This window comes from Myiozetetes cayanensis, unplaced genomic scaffold, assembly GCF_022539395.1.
Source record: "Myiozetetes cayanensis isolate MyiCay16 unplaced genomic scaffold, myiCay2020 scf4, whole genome shotgun sequence".
Lineage (NCBI taxonomy): Eukaryota > Metazoa > Chordata > Aves > Passeriformes > Tyrannidae > Myiozetetes > Myiozetetes cayanensis.
Genome location: NW_026087631.1, coordinates 1,287,250 through 1,302,169, shown reverse-complemented (window position 1 = coordinate 1,302,169; position 14,920 = coordinate 1,287,250). Strand labels below are relative to the sequence as shown.

Below are 14,920 nucleotides of genomic sequence, written 5' to 3'. Positions count from 1 at the left end.
TAATACTGCTTAATTTTTATCACAGTCATAGGATCACTTAAATTGGAAAAGACCTGTAAAATCATTGGGTCCAACTGCATCTAGCAGAATGTTAAGCTTCACAGTTTTCAGAAATTCTTTACTGATTTTTACTAATTTTAATTCTTCAGCTTTTAAATCAAAGTCTTTGTGAGGACATACTGAAGTGCGAGACCCAACCTGCTCTCTGTGCTCGCTCCTGGTAGTATAAAAGCAGCTTAATCCAAAGCATAGGGGATGTAAGTTTGAGTAACATTAACATGCAGACACTGGGACAGTTTGCCAGGGAACTTTGGAGCTAGTATAGTCAGAGAGTTTCACAAAGCAGAGTAACTTCTGGAGGTCCCCTCGGTCCTATTCTCTCTGATACATCTTTTTCTCCGCCCCACAAAAAAAGTGCTCTTGTCCTTATAAGTTTTCAGCTAACACAATAATCCAAGAGACGATGATACTCTCAAACGGCCTACTGTTCTTATTTTAGGGAAAACTGTTCACTCACTTCTGCGCGCACACGATGCGCTCACACGAGCATTTGCGCTGCTCAGCACCCTCTGCTATTCAGCTGCCGAAGAACCGTGAGGTTCTGCTTTTGCTAGAACAAGGGGAGCGTGTCTGGCGTGTGTTCTGTGTGTCTCGGCAGCCCCGGTGCGGTTTTCTCGCTCTCACAGCGCTCTGCAGCTCGGGCAGAGCCAGCAGCCCTGAGCCCAGGTGGCCCGGCCGCGGCCCTGCTGGGCCATTCGGGCCAGGCTCCCCGTGCCTTCCCCAAGCTTTCGGGGCGCACAGTACCCGCTGGCAGCGGCTGAGGGACGCGCAGGGTTCGTGCTGCGGGTCCCTCGCTCCTTCCCCCGCCAGCTCCCTGTCCCCTGCGGGCCGCCCGCGGCTCTCCCCCTGACGGAACGGGCCGGGCCCGCTGCGCTCCCCGCCCGCCCCGTCCCTGCCCCGCCGCCCCACAGCCCCCTCCCGCAGCCCCGGCTCCCGCCTCAGGGCCGGCGGGGCCATGGCCGGGCCGCGGGCGCCGCCGGTCACGCAGCAGGTCGGGCGGGCGCGGGGCGTGGGGCGGCGGGAGCCGGCGGGGCTGGGCGAGGCTGCCCGCTGCCTGCTGCTGGACCGGGAGGGCAGGAGCGTCCCCTTCCAGGCGCTGTTCCGGGACCGCAAGGCCATCGTGCTGTTCGTGCGGGTGAGCGGGGCCGCGCGGCGGGGATGGAGGGCGCGGAGCGGCTCCTGCGGTCCTGGGGTAAAGTGGTGACACTGTCTGCCAGAAGGCCAATGCTTTCTTCAGCCGCGGGTTTTTTTTAGGGAAACAAGTGTCGCGTTCGCTGATTTCCCAGCTGTTGAGCCAGCTATCGCGTTCCTGCGATATCTAGAGATAAAAATATGAGCAAGGCCGCAGGCCCAGCGTCCTTGTTCAGGCTTGGATTAAACCAGTATCCTAATCCAGATTTGGTGACTTCAAAGAACTGGAATCTTTCTCATTCATGGTTCCTGTTCTCCTCCAAAGTTTTGTGTGCCCAAAATCAGTAATCTGTGTCTTCATTGCTATGCAATTAAGTCTGTTTCTGACACATCCACTTGGCTATGTTGCAGAATTTTTTGTGTTACACCTGTAAAGAATATGTAGAAGATCTGGCAAAAGTCCCCAAGGCATTTCTACAAGTAAGTATCCTGCCCTTAATATGTATGTGGGGTCACTGCCATCGATCTGATTTGTTATGTCCAGCTACAGGCTTGCATGAGGCTTCTAGGAAGAAAAAAGTGGCTCAGAAGAAGCACTTCCACTGTTTGCTACAACAGCAATAATGAATCTGCCTAGGAAACACAGGAAAGGATTTATGGCACTACACGCTCTGTTGCAGCAGCATTATTTCTCCCTGCCCTATTAGCTTGGTGCTCTTTTTACTGCTGTGTTAGGACAGCTAGACAACATCTGACAGGCATTCCTTCTGGTATTAGTAGTGCCCTGGACAGCTGTCTTCTCCTGACTGCTAACTACTGCCCTTTCCATTATGCTGGCAGGGCTGACTGATGGTTGTGCATGGAACAAGATCAGAAAATTGATCTGGATTAAAAGCAGTATCTTTTCCTATGGTTATTTGTAAGCTGCATCAGTAGTGTGACCTGTTCTCTGGGCAGCTGCTCAAACAGGAATGACACAGTGACAGAAAGGAGGAGTGGGCAGGGGGTGCTGTGGACAGGTATTTGGTGGGTGGTAGGGGACACCAGAGAAGACAACGATCTCCTGCTAAATGTGGAAGGTCAATCTGTCTCTTCCAGACTGACGATTGAAATTCTGTCATATCTTACTCCCAACAGCAGCATAGCCAATGACTCAGGTCATTGCTGACAGCAAGTCCATCTAAGTCCATCTGAGATGGACTGGGAACTTGAGGATAAAAAGGGGAAATGTCTTTGGCAGCTTCTCTTCTCAGGACAGATATTTCTAAACTGGACCAGTGGTACTCGGAACGACATTTTCTTAATTTAACTCCTCAAATAAATGTATATACAATCAAAATCTGTCCATGCTTTTCTTAGTGTATTTTGTTTCTAGGAGGGCTTCTTTTCATAACAAGCAAAATGACTCTGTATGGGAAAGGCAAGTATTACACGCTAATGAAACTACCTCATATTTTATTAACCGTTTTTACTTGGCATCTAAATGAACTCAAGTTTTGGCCTCTGTTTTAGGCTCAGGCCTAATGTTGCACCTGCAAGAGACAGCAGTATGTCTGAATGCAAGTTATATCTATTAATGTGTGTCTGTAGATATAAATCACAGCTGTTTGGGCACCAACATTTCCATGCTGCTTCTTTAGAGGTAGGTGCAACTGAGCGGAAATTTTGAATTTCCAAAATCATAGCGTGTTGCAATCAAAAAGAGAATGCCACCAATGCTACAGGAAACTCAAAGTTTACACATCTGTAATTTAAAAGTTGTCTTTAAATATAATTTATCACTTAATAAATTAATGTTGCTTCTGACCGTGGGTGACAGACTAAGGTGAAGTCTCCAAACATGTAAGTGATTTTAATTTCAAATACTTTTAACTCAGTGCACTGTGATTATTAACTCAGGACACCAGATTCTGCTAATGCTTTGAAGTCATGCAGAAACAGCGAGTTTCTCTTTACAACTTCAATACCCTTGTTCTGTTCTAGGAAGCAAACGTGAGGCTCATAGTTATTGGGCAGTCATCTTATCATCACATCAAGGTAAATAAAGTAGTCGCTAAAGGTTTCCTCTCTTGTGTCTTAATGGTCTGTATTGAGGGGTTTGCTCTGAGTGAAAAGATGGTCTTTTGCAACTACAGAAAAAAAGGACAGTATTCATGAGGCAGTTGAGCAAATAACTCAAACTTTCAATTTAAAAACCACTAGGGCTTGCTAAGAAACATTTTTTCTTGGTTTCACTGGAAGCTTTGTTTTAATAAAAGCTTTGAGGCTGAAAATTTTTGGCCTTTAATTTAACATGACAAATACACAGCTTCCATATAAGAGGCGGGGAGGGTGGAGCTGGCAGGGAGTCAGTACTTTTTCTGTTGTCAGCAGACCCTAACCAGTCACTGCCTTAACCTTAAAAATACTATTTTTTTGTTTGTGTGTGTGTGTATACATATATTTTGCAGCCCTTTTGCAGTTTAACTGGGTATACACATGAAATGTATGTAGATCCACAAAGGGAAATTTATAAAACGCTTGGCATGAAAAGAGGTGAAGGTAGTAACGTATCAGGTAAGAATAATTTTCTCACCTTACTTGGACTTACACAAACAAAACATGAATGCTCTGATAAAATAGTATGACTGCAGAGTAAATAGGAAGTGAGTTGCCCACTAGATTGTCTCTTGTGAAAATGCTGGTAATCAGTAATCTCTAAACTATTCATAGCAGCTGTTCAGTGCTCTTGCTCTTACATACTTTTGTATTTATAGATAACAATATTTTGTGGCTTTGTTTAGTGCGGAGCCCTCACGTGAAATCGAACACACTTCTGGGCAGCATGAGGAGCATATGGAGAGCAATGACTGGCCCGGCTTTTGATTTCCAAGGAGACCCTGCTCAGCAGGGAGGAGCTTTGATTATAGGCCCAGGTGAGCTGCTTTGTTCTGTGTGAAAGTTACAGCTGTCTCCCTCAGCTGTTTGCTGCCGTCTCGCCCGCTGTCCCTGTGGGTTCCGAGGAGACACTCTTGTGTACAGCTGTGTGATTTCTGTTGCATGAAGGAATCTGCAAAGTGTCATTGTGTAGTCCCAGCTCCCACAGAGGTGGCACAAAGCTCATCACAGTCCTGCAGAAATTGACTGGAGTGCTGATGGAAAAACTGCCACGAAATCTGTAGTGTTTTTTTGGCATCGTGGTGTTTACCTACAGTCTGTTTTCACATTTGATTCAAGGCATCTGATGTTTAGTAGAGGGCACGAAGGGGGAGCTGCAACAGGGCAGTCATTCACATCATTAGGAAGCATCATGCTACAGCAGATTTAGATTAGTCAGGTGCATCAATGTTCCTTGTTTTTTTAACATAATTAAAAAAAAATTGTCATTGCTTAAAATACAGTATGTTGTGCAATCTGCGGAGCTAGTACACATTTGTACAAGTACTAGCACAAAGTCAGAATGCTGCTTTGATTCACTTACATATTTGAATAAATAAATATTTTATTCAGTAATTTACATGTTATTCTTATTCCTTTCCAGGCAATGAAGTTCATTTTTTGCACCTCGATAAAAACAGGCTGGATCATGTTCCCATTAATACAGTTTTGCAGCTGGCAGGAGTTAAACCAGTGAATTTTTCAAACAAACCCCAGATAATTGACATATGACGCTGACATAATATATAATTTTTTTAAAACTTGTGCTCTACAAGAACAATTCTCCAGTGAATTCCAACAAGCATTGGTAATGTTGTGTCTTTGTAGGACATCTGACACCTTATCTAGAAAATGAGAGCACAGAATAAACTACCTGGCACTGAAGATGGACACAAAAGTGCTATTCCCATTGAGTACAAGATAATAAAAACTAAAGCACAACTGAGGCTGATTGTAAAAAATCCTGGAGCTTATTACTGTCTCATCAAACAATCTTGTTAATATACTTTTAAAATCATTTTTCAAGATGCACTAAACTAAAAAATCCTATTTTGGTCAGAAGAACATGTCTTCAGCAGATCAACACTGACTTTCAATCCAGTACTTCTCAGCACTGTTTTAAAGCTTCCAGCACCGTATGACAATCTTGTATTAAAATATTTTTTTAATAGTCACAGTGTTGAACACGGGGATTTAGGCTTATGCCTACTTTTGCATCTGACATTATGCGGTGGCAGACATTATGAAATACTTTTCATAATTTTAAATAAATATTTTAAATACATCACCTGTTGTCTGCAATTATTTTGTGTCAAACAAAAATGTGGGTCTGTAGGACTAGGGAGAAGTGTGTCTTAAACATACACCTGATCAGACTATTGGTTTTGGAGCAAGCTATAGTCAATTACTTGTTTTCCTAGGAAGATTTACAGCAGAATGTTCTTTCTTTGTATGTATGTACTTTCTCTCAGAGCAAGAGGTCTCAGAATAAATTCTCCTTATTTGTTTGTGTCTTAGACAACTGAGCTAAGGACAACAGCAGTTTGGGTTGCGGTTCTGTCAGATTTCATATTATCCATTTTTCTAGAAGTGTTTATGTTCAGAGCCTATTGCTTTCAGAGGAGCCCCTGGTGGTCTAGTGGTAAAGGCGCCGCGCTATCACCGCGGAGACCCGGGTTCGATTCCCGGTCAGGGCCACTCCCGGGCAGGTGGGGCTCGTTAGCCCTTAAAGGCAACCCACCTACGTCCTAAGGACCTCGCTGCCACCGTCCAAGCTCGCTTGGCCCCGGCAGATGAACCTTAGGATTAAAGGGTGGGCTCAGTTCCGTGCACACTGTGTCTCACCTAAAAAATCCAATGCGCAGGCTGGAAGGTGTAAAGACCTTCCCCGGATCTTCGCTCGCGAAGACTGGCCATTATTATTATTATTGCTTTCATTAAAGTAGATGTGCCCTCTTTCGTCCACCAGCTGCTTCTTTTAGCAATCTGAAATAAAAAACTGTCCAAGATTTATGGGGGAGCATATCCTCCTCTGCAGTTTCTGATCTTTGGCCTTCGGTAAAATGCTACTGTATAAACATATTTCAACTGAAAATTCTCTCCCCTTTTAAGATTTAATGCAATTTTAAAGTGGCATTTTGTGAAGAGGTTTGTTCCTACATCCATTAAGGTCACCAGCAGGCACTGGAAAGCACGAGAAATTAAATGCAGAGCTCCTTGATGCAAAAGAGCGAGCTCGCTTAAGAAACATACCGAGCCCTGTAATTCTATTAAAGGTACTATGCCTTAGCAAGTTATTAATTACATCCCCATCTTGATACAATGTGTTTCGAAGCAGGGTGTTATTAATGCAGAAGTACTGCTCTGACTAAAGAGCACTCAGCACAGGGATGAAGGCAGCCACCTGCAGACTCCAAACCCACCTGATTTCAGGGCTAAGGAGAGGCCTCCTCAGAGCTGGGCATGACAGGCTGGGACAGGCAGTTGAGGCTCACAGGGGAGCGAACTCTGCTCTTGGTGAACCACTGCTCCAATATTCACAAATCAGGAGCTGCCCCCTCCCTCCAGCACTCCCCCAGCTCACTGGTATTTCTCAGTATGTCAGGAACCCTGGAACACGTCTGCCTCTCTGTTACTGAAACCACAGCCAAAAGCAAGCTGGTAAACTGGTCTTACGGCTGTAAAACCAAGACAATAAACACAGAAAAAGAATTATTTCTGAAGAGAAAGAAAGATGAATACCCAGTTTATTTGTAGTGCTTCCACTCTGCTTCATTCACTTGATAATCACAGCTAAGGACACTGACTCCAGTTCCACTTTTGTTTTGCAATCATTTCACTCAGTGCTTTGGATTTTAAGGGAAGTTTTTGGCTAACTGGCTTCTTTTAGTAAGATTAATAAACAATGGTAATAGTTCTGTTGCTGCTAACAAATACATTTAACAAAACTAGCTACAGCTAAAAGAACTGTGGGCTATTAAAAGGGCTTGGAATGAAGTTGTAGTTTGACAGCTCTGGGGGCTGAAGTCATCCACCCTCACCATTTCAATACTGACAGAAACCACACCACAGCCTCTGTGTTATCCCAGCAAAATCACTTCAGAAAGGCTCACAAAGTGCAGACAAATGAGAAGAGGGAAGAAGACAGAGAGGAGGATTTGGAAGAAGAGCAGCCCTAATCTGGGTATAGGCCCCGCATTTTGCATCTCTCTGGCCACAGCTTCACAGAGTTCACTGCGAGACACTGACTGCCACGTGCGTAATGAACTGGAACAACGACGGCCGCATTCGAAGCTGGGACTAGTGGTTTTCGAAGTGTCAGCAGAATTTTAGGTCTCTGGGGTTATTTAGCAAGAATATTTTAAGAAATGTAACGCAGTGAAAGGTGGAAGTCAACAGTGTTTATCACCGCACTCAGCAGACAGAACACTCGAGCAAGGGCTTTCTGCCATCAAGGCCAATTAGACAGAGGAGGGAAGGCAGCAGTTTTCAGAAGTTGTTCTAACTACTGGCTTGATTTATGACAACACCTATTTCATACAACTGTGTTTTAAAGTACGGCTGCGTCTTAAGAAGCAGATTTAAACCCAGCTATTTCAACTCTCCGCTTTCAGCGCAGAAGGTTGAAGTGTCCCGGACTGGTTTCTGCTGGCCTTACAGCACCAGATGCCCTTGGGGACCCTCTTTCGGTACCCGGGGCGCCTGGAAGGAAGGCGATGAAGCCCCAGGGAAGGCGGCGAAGCCCCAGGGAAGGCGGCGAAGCCCCAGGGAAGGCGGCGAAGCCCCAGGGAAGGCGGCGGGCCGCGCTCCCCCGCAGCGTTCCGGCCGCACTGGGGAGCGGGCTCTGGGGGTCCCCGCCGTGCCGGTCACGCCGTTCCCCTCCCGGCAGCGCCGCGGAGGGGCCGGGGCGGCGCTCGGGGGTCGGCCCGGGCCCCCCGGCCCACCTGTTACCGGGGCCCCGCCGCCCCGCCCGCCCCGCGCTCCGGCCGCTCCCACCGCCCCCACCGCGCGGGCCCAGCAGGGCGGCCGCCGGCGCTGAGGCGGGCGGGGCCGAGCCGGGCGGGCTGTGCCGGGCGGGGCCGAGCCGGGCGGGAGCGGGCGGTGCCCGCGGGCCGCGTCAGCCGCTCGGGGTCCCTGCGCTGCTGCTGCCTCGCTGCCCGCGGCATGAGGGCCCCGGCGCGGCGCGGCCGCCGCCGCCATGAAGCGGAAGAGCTGGGCCGAGGCGCGGCGCCGCGCGCAGCCCCGGCGCCGCCCGCGCTCAAGAGGACCCGGGGCGCGCCGCGGGCGGCGGCGGCGGAGGGGCAGCGGCGGCAGCTGCTCCCGGCCGGGCCGGAGACCTGCCTGAGGATCGCGGGTGAGGGCGGCGTGCCGGGGGCGCGGGAGGGGGGTGTCCCGTCCCGTCCCGCTGTCCCGGCGGTGTCCCACTGTCCCGTCCTGCTGTCCCGCTGTCCCGTCCCCCCGCGGCGGTTCCCGGGGACAGCCCCCGGGGGTCGGGTGTCCCCAGCCGGGGTCTGTGCCGTGTCACTGTTCTCAAAACTCGCCCGGCGGGATAAACAATCCAGCGGTGCCGAGCACCCCGCTGCCCTGCGCTGCCGTTCTGGGCTTGGGGGAGCAAACGGAAAGCAACGATAAACACGGCTCTGTCCGCTCGCCGCGCTCTGGGGTGGGGAAAAAAGTAGCGCGTTTCTCCCTCTATTGAGTGTATATATATATATATATATGTATATAAATCTTTCCCCTGATGTCATGCTTGCTGGCTAACGGGTAAAACAATGGGCAAACGTCGCAGCTCTTCTTGGCACTGGAGTGCCAGCGGGTTTATCCGGAGAGTTAAAACAGCTGGGTTTAAACCAGTCAGGTTAGCTCAGTGTCGTCCCTCCTTTTCGTGACCTAAGGCGCCGAGCCGTGCTTTGTTTTGGCACAGGAACCTGCCTGTTTTAAGAAGCCTGCTGGAGCAAAGCCGAAACAGTCCTGTGTTCAGGTTTGAGTCTCCCCGGCTACAAGACGACCTTGAGTTTAGTTTGCCCGAGAGCAGCAATAACAACACCAAAAAACAACAACAACAACAACAAATCACTTTTTGAGTCGTGTGTCAGAATGTGAGAGTGGTGGTGTATTTACAACTTCTCATAAAAAGCAAGAGATAAAGCTCTCGGCACATATCTGAGGGACATGGGGAATGTCTGTGGACAGGGCAAGCGAAAGTGCAAAGAGCAAACATGGAGAAAAGGCACCAGTGTACCTTCTCCTTCTGTGCCAAGAAACAGGGCTCCTTAAATTATCTAGTGTCTGATAGATAACAGCGTGTTTAGAAAACCGTAAGATCGTGGTTTGAAAATTGGGTGTAGCGATGTGGGAAGAATGTAAACTCCCGAAGCTTCCCAGATCCTTCTTTTTAAAAAGCTTCGATACTATTAGAGAGTAAAATCCTAAATACTCCCACCTAAAATACAGCGTTTCAGGCCTAATCTTCGCAGAGAAACATAATGGTGTACTTACCTGCAGAACCCTAAGGCTACAATAACTCCGTATGTGTATTTTTTACTATAACAGCAACCATTTATATAGGAAATGGTGATGGTACAGTTCTAAGGTTAAGTGTAGAAACCCCTCATTTGACATATGATGATTTTTTTTTGATATCGGGTAATTTCACTACCTGGCCTACCATGCAGGCCTGCCCAGCTCACATCTCCAGCAAACAGGTCTCTGACCAGTCTCATGCAGCAGTTGCTTGGATCTGACAATGTGTGTCTGGCATCAATAGGCCCATTAAATTACTGTATTTTCTCCTTCAAGGAAATGCTCACCCTTTTAAATACAATAGAGCAACTAGACTTTGACTTGCGTTTGTTTCTTCAGTGGGATTTCACCATGTTTGGCAGTACCCAGTATAACAAATTTGATTAAAGTGCACTATTATATCTAATAATACTTAATTTTGTCCTGGTCTTGCTGTGCACAGTGGCTACTGTTTACAAGCTTCTATCACTGGGAATATTGTCTAATTTTTCTTTCACTGCTACGTCATACGTATTTTTTTTTAAGAGAAATCTTAAAAGAATAAGCTGACAGGCTTACCTTTTTATTCATCTCTTTTAAAGTTATGTCAAATTTTTGAGCTATCAGTTCTACCTTTTCACAATGCAGTTCTGAGAAATTAGTAACTGGTTTTGGACTGGAGACAGATAAAGCCTTACTCTTAAAAGTGAGCATACTGGTAAATATTTGAACCACTGCAAAGGCATGTGTTAGCTTATCTGCTTACAGAAATAGTGCCCAACTTATTAAGAACATTGCAGGCTACCCTGATTTTCATCTTTGCAAAAGATAGAAGCAGAACATAAACCTAAATTGCTGCAGACTTTTCTTGTGTGTTACATTCATAAACAGCAAAGTTTCTAATCCATTATTTGCATGAATTTTATACTCAAAATACTTACACTAATTATTGCATTTCTTTATTTTTTAGTGGCTTGTATTCATCAGCCGTTGTTCGTCAGAGTAATTATTAACCAGAATCATCTAGATTTTTTTTTTTCACTTTTTCAAGAAAGCTATTATTTTAAAAATTATTTTGTTTGGTCTATTAAGCTGCATGGTAAGCTTTATCATTTCCTCTTTGCCAACTAATGCGTGAGGCTTGCTGGTATTAATTCAATTTGCTGGAACTGAGCGCATTTCTTCTGTTTATTGGAAGTGTATTCCCATGTCCTTCTGATCTCTGAGAGAAGTAATTTATATGATCTAAAGAAAATGTAACAGTCCTCTGTGAGATGCCTGAAACCTGTTCATTTCCTTTCCTTGGCTGCTTTTCTTTGTGATTGCTCTGATTTTATAAAGAACATTTTAAAGAAGAGGTGGAATTATAATGTATAAACCTCAGGAAAAAGGTGCATGTTTCTCACTTATTTTCAGTAGTTAATTCTAAAATGAAGTAACTACATTAATTATACATGGAATAAAATTTTAAGTAATGTAGCATCATGGTGCATTTCCTGACATTTGTTTGTCTTGCTGCTGAATGTATACATCCAGTTTGTTGTCAGTGAGCAACTGACATCTTAAAGGATCCTCTAAGCTGCACTGTACATGCTTATTTTGTTCTCCATTGTGAATCATTTTGCTTACACTGTCACTTGGAGCTGATAGTGAAATACTCAATATATTCATTGATTTGTTTTGTTTTGTGTTGTTTTGTGTTGGTTTTTTTTTCAAACCATTGGGTTGCCCTTTTCCCACTATTGCTTGCTTGTCATTGTAAACTTAGTGTCCTAAGTAGAAAACTAATTTTTTTCTGAAAGCTTCTAAAAAGTATCAGTAAGCTTACAGCATTTTGACTATCAACACTTTCAATTAGTTCTTATTATGCAACTATCTTGGTACAAAAGCTGTTTACTCTTTCGTGGATATGACCTCACTCTCTTGTTAGTCTTTCTCAAAGTTGAGATTTTAAATACGTGTTTGAGGCTTTTAGTGTCTCATCCAGAACTGAAAGTGCGTGAGGATATGTAGTCTTGTGTGTCAGTCAAGAGCACCAGAGTGCCAGGACTCTATTTTGGTAAAGTAGCAGTGTTGTTGATAAGTCATGACATAGCCCTGAAAGTAATTCTTTCATGGTTTTCTGATAAATTAAAAGTTCCTTCAGCTTTTTAGTGTACTTTCATTTTCTTTTTCAGAGTCCAGGCTGTTCTAATTGCCAACTCTGTCATCATCTAAATTTGAAATATCGTGACTGAATGAATCGTTTCAAAGATAGAAAGACTAAAAAGAAAATCTTAAACAATTTTACTTTTTGTCTTGACACTGCTACAAAATTTGTCTTTCATATTTTCTCATATGTCTTTCATGTGTTGACTTTTAAGTGAAACACAACAAAATTCTGTGTACCCACTAGGTAGGTATATGGATCTAGAAATACACTCCTGTTACTGTAATAAATAACTCTTTGGTTACATTCCTGGTAATTCAAAACAGACTAACGTTGGGGTTTGTTGGACTGTCAGTCTCTGAATTTCTCATCTAAGGCATCTGTTTAAAAACAGAGCTGTAGAACTTCTGTTTTTCATGAAATAATCTTTGCTGATCAAATGCAGACTTGTCCTGCCACTAGTGTCTGTTCAGTATCTCGTTGTCTCTTATAATAGAATCATTAGGCTGGAAGAGACCCTTAAGGTTCTCAAGTCCAGCGGTAACTCTTGAGTTACTGAAATTTCTTTCTTGAGGGCCTGTGCAGCAGAACCTGAGAAAGCTCAGGCTTATTGAGAGTAAAAGGAAGGAGATTACTTTTCCCTCTCTAAATTCTCATTAACATGATTTTGAAGTAGCTCTCGGTTTTCTACACTGCAGTTAGCTTGTGTAGACATGTTTGTGCTAGCTTTAGTCTCACTACTTTAGGCACCAGCAGTCACACAGCTGTGGTAGCCTAGTCCTCTGCTGGGGGTATGTAGGCTCATTTTGTTGTACATTGGACGCTTACTCAAATTAATTGCCGGCAGTGACGTCTGTATTTGTGTATTATAACTGTTTTGTTATATAAGGCTAACAAAATTAAGTGTATTTGAAGTATATCGAACATGCTGCAGTCATATCTCCTAATTGCAGTGCAGATGCTGCCTGTAAGGCAGTGAGCCCTGCTCTCTCGTTCCTCTGAGAGATGATTAGAAAGGTCTGTTCCAGTTTGATAGTTTTAGGATGATTTTTTATCAGAAATTTGCAGGAATTAGGAAGTGCTCAAGCGCAGTATATGTAAATGAAATACCAAAAAGCTAAAATTAGCAAAGGAAACAAAGATAATAAAAGGGAAGCCTTGCTTCTGGCAGTTCAAACCTTTGTGGAGTACTAGTGAAATCAATTAATCAGTGTGTGAGTGTATTTTATGTATAAACCCTCAATCCTGCAATCAGATTCTTAATGAAGGAATTCTCCTTTCTCTTGTGATTCCTGTTAAAAAAATCAACACACTAATCCTTGACTAAACAGCACTGGGAATATGTTCAGAAAAAAGCAGGTAAAAACAGACGTTGTGAGTAATGCAGCATTTGGACTGGTAAGCCAGCAGAGAGGTAAATACAGGAAATTACTTCTCTGTGTAGCTCATTTCTAAAATCTCCCCATAGGAAACACGTTAAAAAGATGGAGCCTGCTGTTGACATGATAGGGAGCAATTGTTAGCAGTGCACAGGAATGGACAGCTTGTCAGGATATGGGCATTTGGCACACACTGCTCTTGTTGTGAAGTACTTCTGTAAATTCATTAAACTCAAGTTTCTTTCATGTGTTTTAAGAGTAGCCGCAATTAACATGGTCCAGAGATACCATTGCAGAAACTGAGTGCCAGAAACTATTCAAAATACGCACTGCTTGCTCAAGATAGGAATTCTTATTTTTTTGGACATTCTTGCAGCAGCTGCAGAAGAATTTCAGTAAAAGTAGGAGCGCTGAGGATGTGACTCTGTTGTTCCAAATCCTGTTTAGGAGCAAAATGCTAACTTACTTTAGGTCTTTGACCTGCACAAATTATATTTATTTTCTCTTTGATCCTCCCTTTGTGTTTGAGGATTTTGAATTACTCCTTGTGTAGTGCTTTTGTATTTTCAAAAGCGTTGTAAAGCTGCTGGGAGGAAGCTGAAGTGCAAGAAGGTAGCATGTCAGTTTGAGTACTACAGCCATTCTGCCCAGACTTTGATGCAGTTATTGTTTGTGTACAATAAAGAGGGAGAGCTCGGTCTAGTCGATAATTAGACTGGCACTAAAGGACAGATGCCATGGAGGGAGAAGTTCTGGCTATGTATTCCTACTGTTAACCCCCAGCAGGCTGGCTCAGTGAGCTAACTCAGAAGATTTTTCCTCCTAAGGAACCTGGTGGCAGCTAGCCATTAAATCAGTTTAGAGGTGGTGTGAAATTATAGCCTGGGGCTGTAGTGACATGTGTTTAATCTGGCAATGCCAGTTTAAACACAATCCCTAGATATCACATCCTCTCAGTTCTCCTTTCTGCTTCCTCCTTTGCCCTCAGTTCTCCCTTCCAGCACACATTAGGTTGCATTCTCAGACCAGAGGGAAGTAAATCAGCAAAGCAGCTTTTTTAAATTTTTTTCTTTTTTTTTCTTTCTTTTTTTTTCCTTGGTTTCTTTTTTTTTTCCCCGCTACTTTTTCTAGTTTTCTTCTCTCTCTCTCTCTTTTTTTTTTTTTTTTTTTTTAATATTACATTTGGATACCTGCTACAGTAATTCATGGGTACCTGCTACAGTAATTCATGCAAATCCACTTTGATACTGCTCAGCGATTAGCACAGAGGTGGGGACAGAAGCAGGGGAGCTGTGGGGAGCTGGGGCTCCCTCCATCCCCAAAGCCCACCCCTAGGAGGAATGCCTTTATGTTTTCACCACAGCATATTTTGTATCCAGCTGGGATATCAGTGCCCTTGCTTCTCCACGTGTATTTCACTTTGTGGGCCAGTTTACCCGTGTCTTAAAAATGCGCGGCGTTACTCTGAATCTTTTGGTCCTTTGGTTTGTTTCTGGAGAATGCTTTGGTAGTTGCTGGGAGGTACATGGCAGGTAATGCACTTTCCACCCAGTATTGCAGCTGCTGTGATTACAAGACGGGACTATTAGAAGTTAAATAGTCAAGTTTTGGTGCCTTGCTTCTGCTGAGAGAGTAAGGAAGTAGGTGCTTGACGTGCCTGAGTGTCCATCCCACTGGTTGCACCTGGCCTGTAAATGTTTAAGCCAAATGATTCGCAACTGAAATGAGCATTTTGCAAATCTATACTCTCTGGTGGCCTTTTCTGCCTTCACCCCTTGAGATA

The 14,920-nt window shown here is 44.6% G+C and overlaps 2 protein-coding genes across 3 annotated transcripts in view; both read left to right on the top strand.

The window, feature by feature from the left end:
* Window positions 1–1,015: 1,015 nt before the first annotated feature.
* On the top strand, window positions 1,016–5,392 carry PRXL2C (peroxiredoxin like 2C). The gene is made up of 6 exons (XM_050329658.1): window positions 1,016–1,195; window positions 1,603–1,671; window positions 3,175–3,228; window positions 3,642–3,747; window positions 3,975–4,106; window positions 4,712–5,392. Exons 1-6 carry the CDS (start codon window positions 1,016–1,018, stop codon window positions 4,837–4,839), a joined length of 669 nt encoding a protein of 222 aa, XP_050185615.1. The 3' UTR covers window positions 4,840–5,392.
* Window positions 5,393–8,332: 2,940 nt separating this feature from the next.
* The window catches only part of CDC14B (cell division cycle 14B), a 43,529-nt gene continuing 36,941 nt past the window's right edge, over window positions 8,333–14,920 (top strand). The window contains exon 1 of one of the 2 annotated variants that reach the window (XM_050329898.1): window positions 8,333–8,461. The gene's annotated coding sequence lies outside the window, so the exon portion shown is untranslated. The remainder of the gene's footprint in view (window positions 8,462–14,920) is intronic. The other variant, XM_050329894.1, reaches the window with a different exon arrangement.